This window comes from Oryctolagus cuniculus, chromosome 9 (assembly GCF_964237555.1).
Source record: "Oryctolagus cuniculus chromosome 9, mOryCun1.1, whole genome shotgun sequence".
In the NCBI taxonomy this organism is placed as follows: domain Eukaryota; kingdom Metazoa; phylum Chordata; class Mammalia; order Lagomorpha; family Leporidae; genus Oryctolagus; species Oryctolagus cuniculus.
In genome coordinates this window covers 17293266-17310166 of record NC_091440.1, presented here as the reverse complement: position 1 = coordinate 17310166, position 16901 = coordinate 17293266, and the positions used below count along the sequence as shown (strand labels likewise).

The window sequence follows — 16901 nt, the reverse complement described above, 5'->3', positions numbered from 1 at the left end:
GAGAGGGAGCGGGAAAGGGGAGGGTTGCGGGTGGGAGGGAAGTTATTTGGGGGGGGGGGGGAGCCATTGTAATCCATAAGTTGTACTTTGGAAATTTATATTCATTAAATAAAAGTTTAAAAAAATGTGAATTGTTACTTCTAAGTTTTTGTTTGCTGGTTTACCCCAATACATTAGATTTCAAAGGCCAAAGTCCTACACAAACCTCCCCCCACATGCACACTGATTTCTTCTGTCTGAAGCTCAGATGAAGATCTTTATACTACTTGTATTTTGATTCCCATTTTCATAAAGATACTTACTTTTAACCTGTGACAAACCTCTTCATCTGGATAGATGACTTAGTTTTAAGGAAAACTGTTCATACTCAAAGTGGTTACAACTTCTGAGCAAACAAAACATGTTTGAACAATCATCAACCAGATGTGCACCGCCAACCCTTGGCTAAGTCATCTGATAAGCCCACAACAGCCCTGAGGTAACCTGCAAACTGTTGTTTTCTATTCTGTAATTTATTTCCAAATGGTTTATTTGTATCTTAGCTATGCACATAGTAAACAATGCCTCGCCATTCCAGCCCTAGCTTTCCAAACAGCCAGATCAATCAAAAACTCAACTCTGGGCATCACCTCTGTTCTACACCAGTGCCCACGTGGAAGTGTCCCAGACACATGGCCCCGCCCACACTGCCATCTAACACAGGATGGTGGTAACCGAGATACACTTTCAACATCAGCGTTGTCACCGCTTCCCATTAGCACAGGGGCCAGGAGCGAGCCATGTCAAAACAGAACGCTGTCAGTGTTCCCACAAGCACAAATCGACAGTCTGACCGGCTGATGTCTCGAGCTGCTTCCTTATCCCAGTCATTTGTAGTGGAATCATAAAAAATGGTGCCTGATTTCTTTATCACTTTTATGTATTTGATGCACAGAGAAAGGGGAGGGGGTGCTCTTCTCTGCTGGTTCACTGGCCAAATGAACACAACAGCCAGGGCTGGGCCAGAGATCAAGGTGGGAGCCAGGAACTCAATCCAGGTCTCCCAGATGGGTGGCAGAAATGCAATTATGTGTGAACCCTCACCCTGCGTCCCAGGGTCTGCACCCAGCCCTTGGATAGGGGGACGAGGCCAAACACCCACCCTGGTCTCTGATTTCTGACTTCCTTCTGCAGACCACACCCACTCGACACAAAGCCCCCAAATGCAGAGTTCTGCTCTCAGCACTGGACTCAGAGGGAAACACGATTGCATTTTAACTGGATGGGTCACAGTTCTAACTGCTCACTTACAAAATGCAGCAAAATTATTATCTTGCACAAAAAGTCATCAAACACACATCTTCTGGATCAAAAAATTCACACCGATAAAAGTAATTCCATTATCTACTTCTACAGCTATTTCATTTTAATTTTCCAGAAAAACATGAGCGTAGTCCTATCTTTAGTATACACAGCATTCGTCTGAATATCCTGCAAAGTGGAAGCTTAAGCCTCTAGTCATTAAGGTTGGAGTCCGAGTGTCACTTTATTTGTCACGATACACTTGCTGCCAAGCTCTTCGCGGCTCAAGAACACCAGATGTTGTATGGTAACCCTGGACACTGGGAAACCAGACACCAAGGGAGCTAGGACAAGGAAGTCCTAGCGCTTCTAAAACGCATTGCTTTAGTCAAACTCAGCTGTTGGGTTTAGGTGGCCTCAGGAGGAACTGCTGATTATCACCTCTAGAAACTGATGAGAGTCATTAAAATTCAGGGCGTCATGATGTCAACAGCGCATTTTGCTAAAGACACTGCAAACAAAGGGCAGAGGGTAGGTGTTGTGGCACAGCAAAAGTTAAGCCACCGCTTGGGATGCCCACATCCCATATCTGAGGGTTGCTCTGCGTCCCAGCACCCCAACTTCGGATGCAGCTTCCTGCGAATGCACCCTGGGAGGCGGCAGTGATGGCTTAAATGCTTGGGCTTGGGGCGCTGCCACCCACACAGGAGACCTGGATGAAGCTCTGGGCGCCTAACTTCAGCCTGGTCCAGCCATGGCTATTCTGGGCATTTGGGGCGTCATTCAACAGATGAAAGATTCTATCTTTCTTTTCTTTCTTCCTCCCTCCCTCCCTCTGCCTTTTAAGTAAGTGAAACATAAATAAACATTTAAAACGAAACCAAACCCAAGGTGGACAGGGTATTTCCTCCCGCCTCACTTTGAAAGGGGTAACCAAACCCTTTAGAAGCACTGAGGAGCTGGACAAGAGGCCTCCTAAGTCACTCTCGCTGCAGAGGCCTTGGCCGTCCAGAAGGGCTGCTCCTCATGCAGATAATACTCACGCCACCTGCAGGTGTTGCTTGATGGCTACTTCCAGTTTTAAAATTTATTAGAACACTGGGTCAAAGTTGACGAAATTCCTTTGAAAAGTAAAACACCGCTCACCCACACCCCAACCCACCACCACCAAAGAGAAGCAAGGCCCGAGGAGAGTCAAGCTGTCACTCTGACCTTGGTCTGCTTTAATGCCAGAAACTATTTAGAAATGTAGCGAGCAACCCACTTCACTCGGCTCAGCTAGCAGAGCTAATAGGCTTCTAATTAATTTCCAGAAGATTGCTGTTATAACTAACAGGTTTTAAACATTTGGTTGATTGGGGAAAATGAATTGAATATAATGTATTTGATTTGGAAAATTAGTTTTCATTCTATGTGCTTACCATAAGAGTGTTTATTTTAAGTTTACATGATTCCATTAAGAGTCTCAGAACACCACTGGGCTGTTTGCAGCCTTACAGGGTCCTATCCAACTTAAAAAAAAAAAATCAATTTACACTTAGATTTTTGTTGGTCTTTATTGGAACACAGGTTAAACCCATTTATGAGGCTTTAATAAAAACCTTTGCTGGCTAGTACAGCAATGGACTCAAATACTGCAAAATGATCCTGGCGACATGTGACACCTCGGTCAAAAGCCCCCTCAATGCATGCAAGCCCTCTGAGAGTGCTGGGCGCACAAAGTAAGATGAGCCCGCAACGGCCCTGCTTGTTACGTTTCCCTCGATTCCTCCTGACAGCCATTTACACAATGAATGTTGGGAGACGTCCCTCAAAGACTCAACACAATGGTGGGGATCAGAGCTTTTCTGTTTAGCTAATACTATTTTTAAAAGGAGAAAATATTTCTTCCTGAAGGGATTATGGGAAGCCTTATTAAAGACACCTGCAAACAAAACAAGTGACAATAGATCTTTATCATAATTGATAACTGAGTTATCCTTTCTATAAAAGCCCTTTCTTGGAGACAAAAACATTCAAGAAATCAGCTAATTGGGACCGGTAGCATTCAACAATGATAGGTTTACCAAGATGATGGGGGCAGATAATAAAATAAAGACCCTTGTCTCTCTGGCTAAATGGAAGTATAACGACATTAGAATTTTCTGTCCTCACACTGCTGAACACGTGTTTACAATGAAATCAAGGAGCACCAGCCCTGTCCCTCCATGTGTGACACAAAAACTCGCGCAGGCTCCCCCTGAGAAGGGCTCGCCCTGCTGAACACACGGAGGGCCAGCGAGTTTGGAAACACTCGGAGGCCACCTCTGCCTCTGCGCTTGCTGCAAAGACACAGGACCTCTCACGAAACCTCCACGTCAGTCACACTTCAGGCAAACGTGCACTTACAGTCGTCTGCATTCTGTGACAAAAGTGAACTTGTTTCAACGAAAGAGAGCGTCTGGGAAATGATACAGATGGCCCAGCAGGATGCATCAGGGCAAAAAAAAAAAAAAAAAAGCATAGAGTTTCCTGTTTGCATTAAAAATACTGCACCTGCGAGTCTCAGGTGAGTCCCGGCTTACCTGGCACTGGCAAACGCCGACACGGCTGCCCACGAGCTCTGCTCTTGGCAGACACTTGGGACTGCCTTTGTGTGTGACCTGCAGGAACTCCTGTCCTCATGTCAGGCCCACTGCTGACGTTTCTGACATAGCTCATTCTACAAATTAAGCAATTTCGACGCCTTTTCTGAGAGTGTCTCCAAAGGAATTCTGGAGGCTCTAACATGACTGGCATTTGAGCAGTGATGAAAAAAAAGGGGGAGGGGGGTCGGAGTGGTGGGGAGGGACTTTCAGGATCAAACCCCTAGTGCTGATGCCAACTGCGGCAGGGCTACTTCTGGGTAAGCAGCTCAGCTCAAGATGGGAGTGACTGCAAACTGGCGCTTAGGGAAAGAGAAAAAGGTGCAAGTGCAGGAGGCACCACCAGCAGCCTTGAGTTTAGAACAGGCACCACTCTGGACTGAGGCCTTTCACTGCTGAACAAACACGCGGAAAAGAAGAAAGTCCCTCAGGCTGAATCGCCAAACAGTAGACAGAACTGAACAATAGCAAAAATAACACCACATGAGCAGCAAGAATGAAGAGCTGAGAGATGAGGTGACCCAACATTATTCCTTAGAACCTCAAGTTCACAGACGAAATGAATGCTTTATACAGAAGGCACTTTCGTGGGACTGTTGCCCTTTTTTTTTTTTTTTTAAACAAAAAGACATCTTAAGACATAGCAATCAATGTGTGAAAAGGAAAGCTGCCTAGAAAAACAAAAAAGACATTTTTTTCTGAGATGACTTTGATCCTGTACTCAAATTATTGGCTCAAACATGCTTGCCTCTAGAGGCTTTGTGTGTGCAATAACTGCTCTCCATTGTCCTGTTAACAAAGTATTATTTTCACCTTATTATTACTAATCTTTTCTTTGTAAGTAACCACACCTGGTTTTATCCCCCCAAAAAAACGGTGCAGTAAATATTTGCCCTTTGTGGTAACACAATGCATAATTTAGTTAATCTAGGCTATCTTTCGTGAGAGGTGATTGTTTCTATATTATGAAATGTGTTCACAGTAAAGCGAAATCTGCGCCAGATACCCAGGAGGCAGATGGAGAGCCACTCACCCAGCAGGTAGCTATGTAGCCGCCTTGAACCAACCCTGACACGGCTGGGTAGCCCCTCCTACACACGAGGTATTACTCATGCCAACTTAGCCTCCACATTGTAACCACACCTTTCTCTTACAAACATGGCCTTTTATTCAGATAGCATTACAGATCACCAGGCCGAGAGCCCCACCCCCAGCCCCTGCGACTGGGCCTTGAAGAAACAGGTACATCAGTTTCCCATTTGAGGACATGATATTATGGTTAGGTTACCTGGATGAAATCTAAAAACGTCAGGGGCAGCAAGTCATCCATGTGTCCGATGTCTTTGGAGAAGCGATTTAGAATTCGTCCTACAAGAACAGGATATGAGAAATTACTCATTTCCCCAGGAGGGCCCTTTAAGAGAAACAACTTGCAAACAAATCAAAACAACATTTTAAATGCATATGTATTTAATATATTACGCATTCATTCAAAAGAAGCTGATGTCAGTGGTAAAGAAAAATAAATAGGATGATACCTAAAGAGAAATAAAAATACCGACCAAATGGTAGTGGGAGAGGAATTAAAATGTGGACCTGATTTTTTAAAGCACAAGAGGGAACTCTTGTGATAATATCAGGAAGAGCTGGTGGGTTTCAGAATATTCCCTCATTTTTAGATCCTATCTAAGACTAATACAAGTGCTGAGTGGGTAGACAAAGGTAAAACATACAAATTAATACTAGTTGTTACACCAATTTTGCTTTCATTGTGAGAAATGATTTTGCAAGTGATAGATTTTTTAAATACTGTGTAACTGTAACCTCTCTCTCTTTTCCCCCAGAATGGGTTCATAGCACCTTCTGTTTAGGACAAAGTTAGAATCCTGCCATTTCAAAGCTGTCAGTTTATTATCTGAGTACAAGCCATTATTTTCAGAACTGAGCTAAGTGTTGCAGTCTGATTCTTAAGCACCCAACACAACAAGAGGAAGGCAAGAAAAAGAAAATTATCTAATGATTAAAGATTCTTTCTTATCTTCAATTTTATTTCCCCTGTAAAGCAGAATCCAAGAAAATGGAACATCCTGAAGGTTCCGGAAGCACAAGGTCAGAACTGTATACTAATAACTGTCATTCTTTTGAATGATTTCATTTCAAATATATTTGAAGCTTCATACACATACAAACATACAACCTATTTTGATGAAGGCAAACATTGAGAAATGTGTTTGTCTAGGGCAGGGGTGGGGACCACTTTTTTGGCCAAGGGCCATTGTGATATTTACATCATTCGCAGGCCATTCAAAATTCTCAACTTAAAAATCAGCCCGCTGTATATTTATTGGATTTTGAGTCCCATCTGCGATTGCGGCACCAGGACCAGACCAAATGATTTCTTGAGCATTAATATGGCCCCCGGGCTGGAGGTTCCCCACCCCTGGTCTAGGCCCTGAGCTGCTGCTATAACAGATGCCTTGGGAAGCCAGGCTACGGATGGGGTGTAGGGTCCTGGGCACTCTGCCCAGTGTCGGTCTGAGGTGCCTTCCTCCCATGGCCTGCACTACCCATTGCGCCTCCTTGCACTGCAAGGGCAACAGGGCACCTGTGCTCACAGAGAAGTGCAGTGTGTGGAAGCTGGGCCTCAGCTGTCCTGTCTCAGGCTTAGGACATACAGGTTCTAGAAGGTTCCACCGTTAGCAGGTGCAGTGACCACTTTTCTTAGCCACTAGAAACACCTCCTGTAAAAGGCCAGGCCCCTGTAAGAGTGAGACAGTGTACACTGCCTGCAGGTTCTGCAGCCCCGGGAGGCAGCCACACTCCTGGACTTCTGGTTCTGCAACTCGGGGGGAGCTTGAGAGTCTGCCCCTGGCACAGGCTTCCCGGATGCTTCTAGTGGTCTCCCAGGCCACTGTGGATGGAGAGGAAGAGTCAGGCTACCACTCCATGAGCCGGGCTTGTGGAACAGTAAAATCCAATGGGCAATTTCTCTATATACCATTGTGGATTTTGTGGCCTATATGGTTATTTATTTATTTATTTCCATTCTCAGAGGATCAGTACCAACATAAGGAAAACACACTCAAGAAAACCATAAGAGATGTGATTAAAATATGTTATCTCTTCAAAGAAAACCTTATAACTTTTTAACACAGGGAAATAACATTGAGAAATACTGAAGGAGGGTTCAGGTTAAAGTGTGTTGAAGGCAATACGTAAACCAAAAGGCCACACAGTGATGATTAGCATGTGAGAATCATCCCTCTACCTTTTACCAGAGGCTTGAGTGTTAAGGACTCAGAAACCCACAGCTGGCAAACAGCATAAAACACAAGGAAACCACAAGCAAGCCTTCTCCCAATGCAGCTGCTGAATAACCAAACTCGATGTCAAAAGTGGTAGAAACATGAGCTGAGAAGTCCAGTGACCTCCCTGCTCTAAGAACCAATTAAGAGGCCGAACGGTGTTAGCAGAATATTTTCATCTGGCTTTGCAGTAGACTCTTGTAATCAGAGTTGTGATTTCAAGTTCACGGCCTTGGAGTCATTTCCTTGGTGGTCTCCAATCAAAGCCTTAGGATGGATTCCCTCTATGCTTGTGCCCTGCCTCTTCTTTCTAATGACACTTGGTCCCTGCTGGAATGTGTCCAGGGATGTAGTGGGAAACGGAGTCAGCTTCCTGGAGAACCCGATCCGTTTTCAGACTGTTCTGTTAATAAATAGGGCTTGCTCACATTAATTCGGTTCCTGGCTTCCTGGAACATCCAACTGTTACTGTTGCTAATTCTGCGCTAATAGCCACAGGGAGAGAACACTGGTTTCTCCTAACCTGACATTTCTTCATATACTTGAAGGAACTTGAGCAGAGCCTTTCCACACCTCTGCAATTTCTACTCCTTGGTGACTCAATTATCCCTCCTAAGACACAAGATCCTGCCTTCGTCACTGCCTGCATTGCGAGCCAGCCGGTCTCACCTAAGCCTCGTGCCCAGGATTAAAATTACTACCCCGGGTACTGTCTGCATTTCTCAGGTAAGCTGGTAATACCACCTACTGTGTTCCATACAAGATATGTTGAATCACAGCAAAAATCTGACAGCCAAATCACCAGTTAGACTCACATTCAATGACAATCCGTATCATTCCAATCCTGCACTGCATGGGTGGATTTGAGGAATAATTGGGCAATAAAGAGAATCAACTTCAGAAGTCACCCCGTTTGACCCAGAAATTCATTCAGGGAAGTATCCCAAGGAGTTACTCCGTGCATCACAGTTGCTCAACGTGGCACTCCTTATTCAAGAAGTTATATAAGGGACTGTTGATCAAAATACTATATCATAAGTGATTGTGTTTTAAGAACTAATTCTAAAATCTAAACTGTATTTTAAAACTGATTCTAATTCTAGTGTTACCTCTAGAATTCAGAAATCTTGTCCACAGCACAGATTCCTCAGCTTCCTTATAACCCAACTATCATTTAACAATTCAGAAGTTCCAATGTCTAGTTTGAGTCTCACTGTATTTTTTCGAGCAAAAAAGCACAGTACCGAGACATACTTGTACTGACATATGTTTCATAAAATTTACTCATTTCATGTATATAACTCAATGTGTTTTAGTAACCTGAGTGATGCAATCAACACCAAAAATTTTAAGACATTTTGATCCCTCTGTAAGATCACTTACGCCATTTCTACTGACTCCCAGCCTTAGGCAATTGTGAGTCTATTTCCTGTCTATAAATTTGTTTCCTCAGTTCCTTTCGTACAAAAGCAATTATACATGTGGTCTTGCGTCTGGCCTCTTTTCACATAGTCTGAGGTTTTTGAGATTCATCTATGATGTGGCATGTGTCACTAGTTCCTATGAGTCCATTCTTAAAGATTTAATTTATCTATTTGAAAGGCAGAATGACACAGAGGCAGAGACAGAGAAACAAAGAGATCTGTATCTGCTGATTCACTCCCCAAATGGTTGCAACAGCCAGGGCTGGGCCAGGCCAAAGCCAGGAGCCAAGAATCCCATGGTGGCAGAGGCCCAAGTTCTTGAGCTGTCATCTGCTGCCTTCCCAGGCGCATTAGCAGGGAGCTGGATTGGAAGTGGAGCAGCAGAGAATTGAACAGCACTCCAGTATGGGATGCCAATGTTGCAAGCAGCAGCTTAACCTGCCACACCACAACACCAGCCCCGAGTCCCATTCTTCACATAGAAACAAACAGTATCAGGTAGCAATGAAGGCCCCATGTGGCCAGGCCATGCCATACCTGACCTCAAGGGTAAAGGGAGATGTGTTTAGTGAACAATTTGGTAAGATGCACTTCTTTATATGTACTTACATTTAGCTTCACAGATGGTTTGGGAACCTAATTCTTTGGATAATAACGGGCCTAATTCAGAGGTTTGGAGGCTAGAAGTTGTGGGGAGCAATCCGGACTGGACTGAGTTACTGGAATTAAGACTTATTCTATGCATCTGCTCTCCCACAATATGGCGCTGGGAGAGAAGTAAACAGCTTCCGCACAGCTGCCTCCAGTTCAACCAATTAACTGTAGGACTTGCTCCTGATTGGAGAGCAGCGTACTCGGCGTGTGGGCAGCCGAGTTGGGATTGGCGGAGGAGGACTATAAAGGAGGAGAGAGACGGCATGCACCAGGAACATCTAAGGGGAACATCTAGCTGAAGGAACACCCGTGCAGCCCCCAAGAGAGCCGGCCGGCAGTGTGCCGCTCCCCTGCGGAAGTGGGGAATGTGGCCAGGGGGAACTGCCCTTCCACGGAGGTGGAAGGGATAGTAGCCAACCCGGGAAGAACCAGCAGAAAACCCGGGGAGGGCCGAGCAGACGAAAGAACAGCGCAGGGTCTTGTGTCGTTCCTCCACGAAGAGGGGGAGCGACAGAAGTGCTGGGTTTGAGGCAGGTACCACCTCAGGTGTGAGGGTGGATGTTCACATGCCCAGGGTGGAGGGAAGCTGGTAGTGGTAGGAGACAAGAAAAAGAACTACCGTCTTGGGGAGGAGTAGAATCTAAACCCACGCAGTCCATCTCAAAGAGTGCAGAGTTTATCCAAAGGAGAAGGAGAATGGACTGTGTGGGCCAGGCACAAGGCAACGTGGTGAGGGTGCGGATGGAGCCTAGAGGGTTGCTGGGCTGCAGAGGGTCATTGTGAGCAGGACTCTGGGGGCCTGGGAGGGGAGGAGGCCATTCAAGAGGCTGAACCAGCCTGGGCTTCCTGCTTGATTCTCCACAAACCAACTGTGCTCAGAACAGCATGGGGGCAGGCACAGGCTCGGCAGAAGTTGGACAGTTCAGCACACCCGTCTTGTCGTTCCTGTTGGAAGAGGCCTTCGACATGGGGGAGGCTCACAGAAGGACACAAAAAGAGTAGCAGGAACCAGGCACCAGGAAGTCTCCATCCTTTCTTGGGGCCAGCATGGTGGCCCAGAGGTTAAGCTGCCACCCACAGTGCCAGCACCGTATATGCGCGCTGGTTCAAGTCCCGGCTGCTCCACTTCCCACCCAGCTCCCTGCTAATGCTCTTGGAAAAGCAGCAGCAGAGGGCCCAAGTGCTTAGGCCCCTGCACCCACATTGGGGACCTGGTAGACGCTCCAAGCCTAGCCCTGGCCTTTGCAGCCACTTGGAGTGTGAACCAGTGGATAGACATCTCCCCCCGCCCCAACTCTGCTTTTCAAATAAATAATCTTTAAAAAATATTCATCGCATAATTATCAGCAGCTCTTAACTTCCTACTTAAAAAAAAATCCCATCCATATGCTTACACAGCCAGCCTGCCATTAGGAAGAGCAAGGAGAGATAAGTGGGAAGAGAGGGGCTACCCGTTGTGCCTCCCACCCTCTGAACCGTGCACACGTTTTCCACATGGGAGCCTTCTCTCAGCTCCAGTCCCCCGGCAGAGAGTCCTCAGTTCCCACTCAGCGTCACTCACCCACCCAGACCTCAGCCATGGCACTCTGCCTCCCACGAAACTCTCGCTGACAAACGTAGCTCTCAGGAACCTGCCACTGACTCGGTCTTCGCTATCCCTATAGATCAGGCTCTGGACAGCTGGGCAGGCGGCCCTTCTCAGGAGTGTCCTCGCACTGAGCACAGGCAACCCCCTGAGGGTGACCAGCAGGCCCTCAGACCAATGCCAAACTAGAGTCCACCAGAGAAGCAGAGAAATGGAGCAGAAGCACCTTTGAAGCAAGACGGTGGTGGGTGTCAAGGGGAAAGGTAGGTACCGTGCTCGAGCCCCGGCCCTGGCTCCCAGCTCCACGTGCGGGAGTGTCAGCCTGGCTCCCGCTCCACGTGCTGCCTTGGCTTCCCTCAATCAACCCCTCCTCCTCTGAACTCACTCAGGCAGCTTCTGCCCCTCCCAACCCTGACATCCTGACCACAAGAACATCACATGCCCAACAGCAGCCGGACCTCCCCAAATCAGCTGGGAGAATCATGAATTTCTATCAATTTCCAAATTGCTAACTGCCTTTTAAAGTAACAGAGTTTTTCTTTTCTTTTTAAAAATTTCAGTCATCTTGGCAGAACCTTATTCATGTGAACTATAGACTTCTATCTTCAAAGATACAGATCCCACGCCTAAGTTTTTTTTGTTTGTTTGTTTGTTTTGACAGCCCAGAAGCAGTATTTGGAGGATTGACAGTCTACCTGTTGGTAAACTTGGCAATGTCTTTAAGAGCAGCCAGGTTACCCGGATGCACCCCACACCCCCAATGACAGTTATCTCTGAGCTTCCGGTGGACTTAGTTGGCCATCGTCCTCAGCCTGCCTGCTACCTCCATTTTTACTGGTCGTGGTGAGGGTGGAGAAAACCCATCACTCAAGTGCTTAAACTGAGCCTAAGATAAGGTGCAATATATTCCCTGAAAAGCCAGCAGCAATGTCTGTGTCTGAAGGCACAGTTTTTTTTTTTTTTAACTGCTTTGATGAGAGACTACTGCAGCTTGCTTCCTGATTTCCATATTCTCAGAATATACCATAATACATGTGTTCAGCAGCTAAACTACTTTTCAAGTGTATTATTTTTGAATTCACACGTAGACCATACACCCTTTGGAAACAGAGACCACATTTTAAGTTCCATTTGCAACAGCATGCCCAGTGGGTTTCAAACTATGTTTGCTAATAACATGCCTTAAAGCCAAGGGATTTCCAGCTCTTTTTTTTTTTTAAAGATGGGACTATTTCTGAGAAGAGGATTTTTAGATTAAAAACAAATAAAATAAGCATAAAGAAAGTGGCTCTTGGTGGGCACTGGGCTGGGATGCCCTTGTCCCACACTGGAATGTCTGGGTTCAAGTTCAGGCCCCAGCTCCTGATCCCACCTTGCTGCTAATGCACACCCTGGGAGGCAGTGGTGATGGCTCAAGTGGTTAGGTCCCTGCCACCCACATGGGAGACCTGAACTGAGTTCTTGGTTTTTGGCTCCCAGCTTCCACCTGGCCCAGCCTCACTCATTACAGGCACCTGGATAGCGAATCAATAGATGGGAGCTCTCTGTCTCTATCTCTGCCTCTCATAAAAATAAGGAAAAATAAAAAATAAAAGCATCTCCTACTGAAGGGAGACAATGAGACCTGGAGCCCATTCAGCGACCATCTTCCTACATGTCCCTCAGGGACACAAAACTGGAGACTCACAGGTGCAAGGGTGGGGTGGGCATCAGTGTGAATTGCGGGGTTCAGCAGGGCCCCTGAAAGCCAGGTTTTGCTTTTTGCTTCTTCAAATTTTTGCTCATTTCATTTATTTGAAAGGCAGCTAGACAAGTCTCTCATCTACATATTTACTCCCAAAATGCCTGCTACAGCAAGGGCTTGGCCAGGTCAAAGGCAGGAGCTGGGAACTCAACTCTTGTCTCCCATGTGGTTGGCAGGGACCCAAGTACTTGAGTCATCACGTGCTGCCTCCCAGGGTGTGCATCAGCAGGAAGCTGGATGGCAGGAGGAGCCAGGACGTGAACCCAGATCCCCAGTGCGGGCATCCCAGCCACCACCTTCACAACTGCACTGAACACCCACTCCTCAAAGCCTTGTTTGTAAAAAGCAAGTACTGAGGAAGGGGCCGACTTGCGTGAGGACAGAGGGACGTCTTACACATGTGACCTTGGCTGGAGGAAGTCTGAAGGGCTCTACAGAAGACAAAAAAGGAGATAAGCTCCTCTCGGCCATCATGTGCTCAGGCTGAACTCAGGGTGACCTCAGGCTGACCCACCCTATATCCCCCCAACAGCGGACGCTGGACAAGACTTTTCCTCTGGTCATCTGGGTTTACTCATGCTTTCTTTCTAGAAACCCACCACACACCAAGCACTAAGTGCCAGAAGCCATGTTAAACGTGGCAAACTCACTATCTCCAAACTATGACAAATACTGTCCCCATCCTAAGAGGAAGTAGAGGCTTAGAGATGGCAAGAAATTAACTCAAAATACCCAGCAGTGTGGAGATTCACATAGGTGTTCATGCCAACACCTCCATCATGGAGCTACATTGCTGAACACACATGCAAACTCTATTAAACAACTCCTAACCAAGGGTGAGCCAACAGAGTGACAGTCAGAGCTACCATGAAAGGCTAGGACCAAACCAGCCATTGACAGTCCAAGCCCCTTCTGATTGGCTGATGCCAGCTGCACAGGCTGCAAATTACTCTGAATAGCACTCCTGATCAGAAGAGTTTCAGGTACCCTCAGCAAACCCTAATTAAAGTAAAACATTCAAGTGACCACCACCTTAAAATTAAACTATGTGGCCGGCGCCGCAGCTCACTAGGCTAGTCCTCCACCTGCAGCGCTGGTACCCCAGATTCTAGTCCCAGTCGGGGCGCCAGATTCTGTCCCAGTTGCCCCTCTTCCAGGCCAGCTCTCTGCTGTGGCCCAGGAGTGCAGTGGAGGGTGGCCCAAGTGCTTGGGACCTGCACCCGCATGGGAGACCAGGAGGAAGCACCTGGCTCCTGGCTTCGGATCAGCGCAGTGCTGGCTGTTGCGGCCATTTGGGGGGTGAACCAATGGAAGGAAGACCTTTCTTTCTCTCTCTCTCTCTCTCTCTCTCACTGTCTAACTCTGCCTGCCAAAACAATAAATAAATAAATAAATTATGTAAGTTACCGGAAGTTGAAAGAGCCTATTAGCAGGAACACAAATCAACCAATAGGACATGAGGTGTAATAAAACGCACAACTGATGAACAGAATCCAGGAGCCTGAGTCCCAGCTCATCCCAGGCCTGCAGGTGTTGTGTGACTTGGGGCAAACAGAACTGTTTGCGTCGCAGAAGCACCGCAGGGGACTGTCCTGTGAGCAATCACTATGTCTCACAGGTTGCCCTGGGAAATCGTTTTGCTCCGGCAGCCATAAATGCTGTGCAACAGCAAATCATCAGGAGTTTACGTTTTCTCAGCATTAATCAGAAAAAAAATTTGGCAGACAGACCGGGCTACTGCCTCTACCCCTGGACCTCACAGATATCCCAGGCAGGAGAGTGCCCACGCCCCTCCAGTGGAAAATGCCTACACACAAGGCCTGTGCATCATTTCGGGGCACCCCTGAACCGTGAACCACAGGAAACAGAGTGGCCACAGAGCCCTAGTTAAGAACCTCTGATGCCAAGGACACAGGACACTGCAGATCAAGGACACAGGACACTGCTGTCCCAGGCATGCGCTGCTGTTGTCTCCAAGAGACAATATCTCAGCCAGTTTCTCGATTCACGACTAAATGCTTACCAAACTTCTGCAGAAAAATGAGTCGTGGTAACGGGACCGGGGTGGTGCACGTGGGGGAGGGGAGGAAGCCTGGATAGATGCAGCTGTCTCAGGCATGTGTTCCTGAGAGATGGTGGCAGTAGTGCCTATGTATTACCTACTTATATGGCATTCACCTAAGCAAAGAATTCCCACTGCACAAAGGCAGGCATCGGACTCGACCACTGAGATTACCCTGAATGGAAATTGCCGTCCAGCAAGCGAATCAGCTCCTTGTATCTCCGATATACAGAGAAGTGTGCGTAATGCTCAAAAATAGGACAGCAAAACATCTGGTGTGAGAACGAGACTGAACTTGAAGACAATGGGCCCTCCCTCTACCCACCCTATGTAAAGCAACCGAAGGTGTGCTGGAAGCGCATCAACCAACACCCAAATCTGATCGTCAGTTCTATCTCCAGCACGTCATTTTAATATCTGGGAGCCGCCAACAGATGTTACACCAAACTGGCGAGGCTGTGTTACAGGTTAATGTGTACACTTTTGTTGGGGTTTAAAAGAAAAAAACAAAAAAGGACACCATTAAAAAGCTGGGAGAAAAATCATTTTTAACTACCATGTGACTTCTTTTAAAAACTCAGATAAAATTTGTAAGTACTAGAAGTACTGCTATAAGTGCTATCACTCCACTTGCCTCGCCAGTTAAAAAAGCTTCGGATACATCTTCCCTCTGAGTCACACACACTATCAACTTTTTATTACAGGAAATCGCAACCTATTCAAATACTCCACAGGGCTTTCCGCGTGGCTCCGGCTCCCCTCCACAGAGGGACCCTCACCATGCATCTGGCTCCTTAAACCAGTAGCCTGCATGCCGGCCCCTCCTCCCACACCCCATCTCCATTCTTCCTGACTTTATCCACAGCATCTGACATGCTTATCACCCTCTTTCTGAACTATTCGTGTATGCTGGATTCTGGGATGTAATGATTTTTTCTTTCAGTACCTGTCTCTTTTCATTCCTGCTATACTACCCACTCCCTAAACACAGGGGCCTCCCTTGTATGTCAGACTTCTCACCACTCAGAACTTGATCCCCTCCAATGGTGATCAATCTTGTCCCCTCTCTCAGTGCTATTCTCTAAGGACAGAGACTCCCAAGCCAGAACATGTAAAACTGCTGTCGTCTTCCTTACTCTTCATCATTTTCAACCCATCCAGCTGGTCAACCTGTGTGTGTGTGTCCCCAATGCATATGTATCTGTGATGTTCCCATTGTGAACTGAGGAAAGCCTCAATAACTCTTGCTTAAAACATTAAACCTCGCCCAGCAAATAGCTGCAAGCTAACGTCAACATCTAAAAAAAGAGTTATAGGTACTGGCATTCAGCCCCTGGCAGTTCCAACACTGGAATACCTGGGTTTGATTCCTGGCTCTCCATCTAACTCCTGATTCCAGCTTCCTGCCAATGCAGATCCTGAGAGGCAACAGTGACGGATCAAGTGATTGGGCAACTGTGACCCACAGGGGAGGCCTGGCTTGTGTTCTGCACCCTCAACTTTGGCCTGTCCCTTCCCGGGCCATTGCAGGCATCTGAGGAGTGAAATAGCATATGGGAACACTGTCTACTTCTTGCTCTCAAATCAATAATTTATTTAAGAAAATTAAAACCTTTATAGATTGATGCCATAAATTGCCCAGTTTTTTCTATACTAAGAAAAAAGGCAAAAATCCAGATTCCGTCTTAAGTTTTTGATACTCGGAGACCATCCATAAGCTGTCAGCTACCACGTCAATTGTCCTTGTTGGTAGCAGGGTGTCGAAAAGGGCTGAACTGACCTCCCCAGCCCTGTGAGTGTTACTCCATCAAATAACTTAATCAGAACACAAACAGTTCTTAGATTTCTGCAGAGGTAATCAAATAACAATTCAATGTCAATTAATCACAATCAAATAAGAGTCTGTCAGCGAAGAACTCTATACACATGGGAGACTATTTAATGGTCAAATACTTGGCAGGATCTTGGTTAAACAATGACTCATTAAACCTCCTCTGCCACACAATGGCTAGGCTAAACTCAACGTGAAGGAATCGAAACTCTTTTGTTCTCCCATAAAAAGACAGCCAACCTCCGTGCGTGATATCCTTTTTCTCCCTCACTTAGCAGACTGCTCAATTGCATGATTCAGAGTGTGTTCAGCTGCTCCCATGCAAGTCCTCCTGGCTCTGAACCCCGCAGCCACGCACCTCTTTTCTTCCCAGCCTAGACGGGAAAGAGCT

The 16901-nt window shown here is 46.6% G+C and overlaps 1 protein-coding gene across 2 annotated transcripts in view; it reads right to left on the bottom strand.

The window, feature by feature from the left end:
• The window catches only part of ABCC4 (ATP binding cassette subfamily C member 4 (PEL blood group)), a 267134-nt gene that overhangs the window by 88940 nt on the left and 161293 nt on the right, over positions 1-16901 (bottom strand). For both annotated transcript variants that reach the window (XM_002713003.5, XM_051850536.2), the window contains one exon: positions 5194-5273. In XM_002713003.5, coding sequence (XP_002713049.1) covers positions 5194-5273 — 80 coding nt within the window. The remainder of the gene's footprint in view (positions 1-5193; positions 5274-16901) is intronic.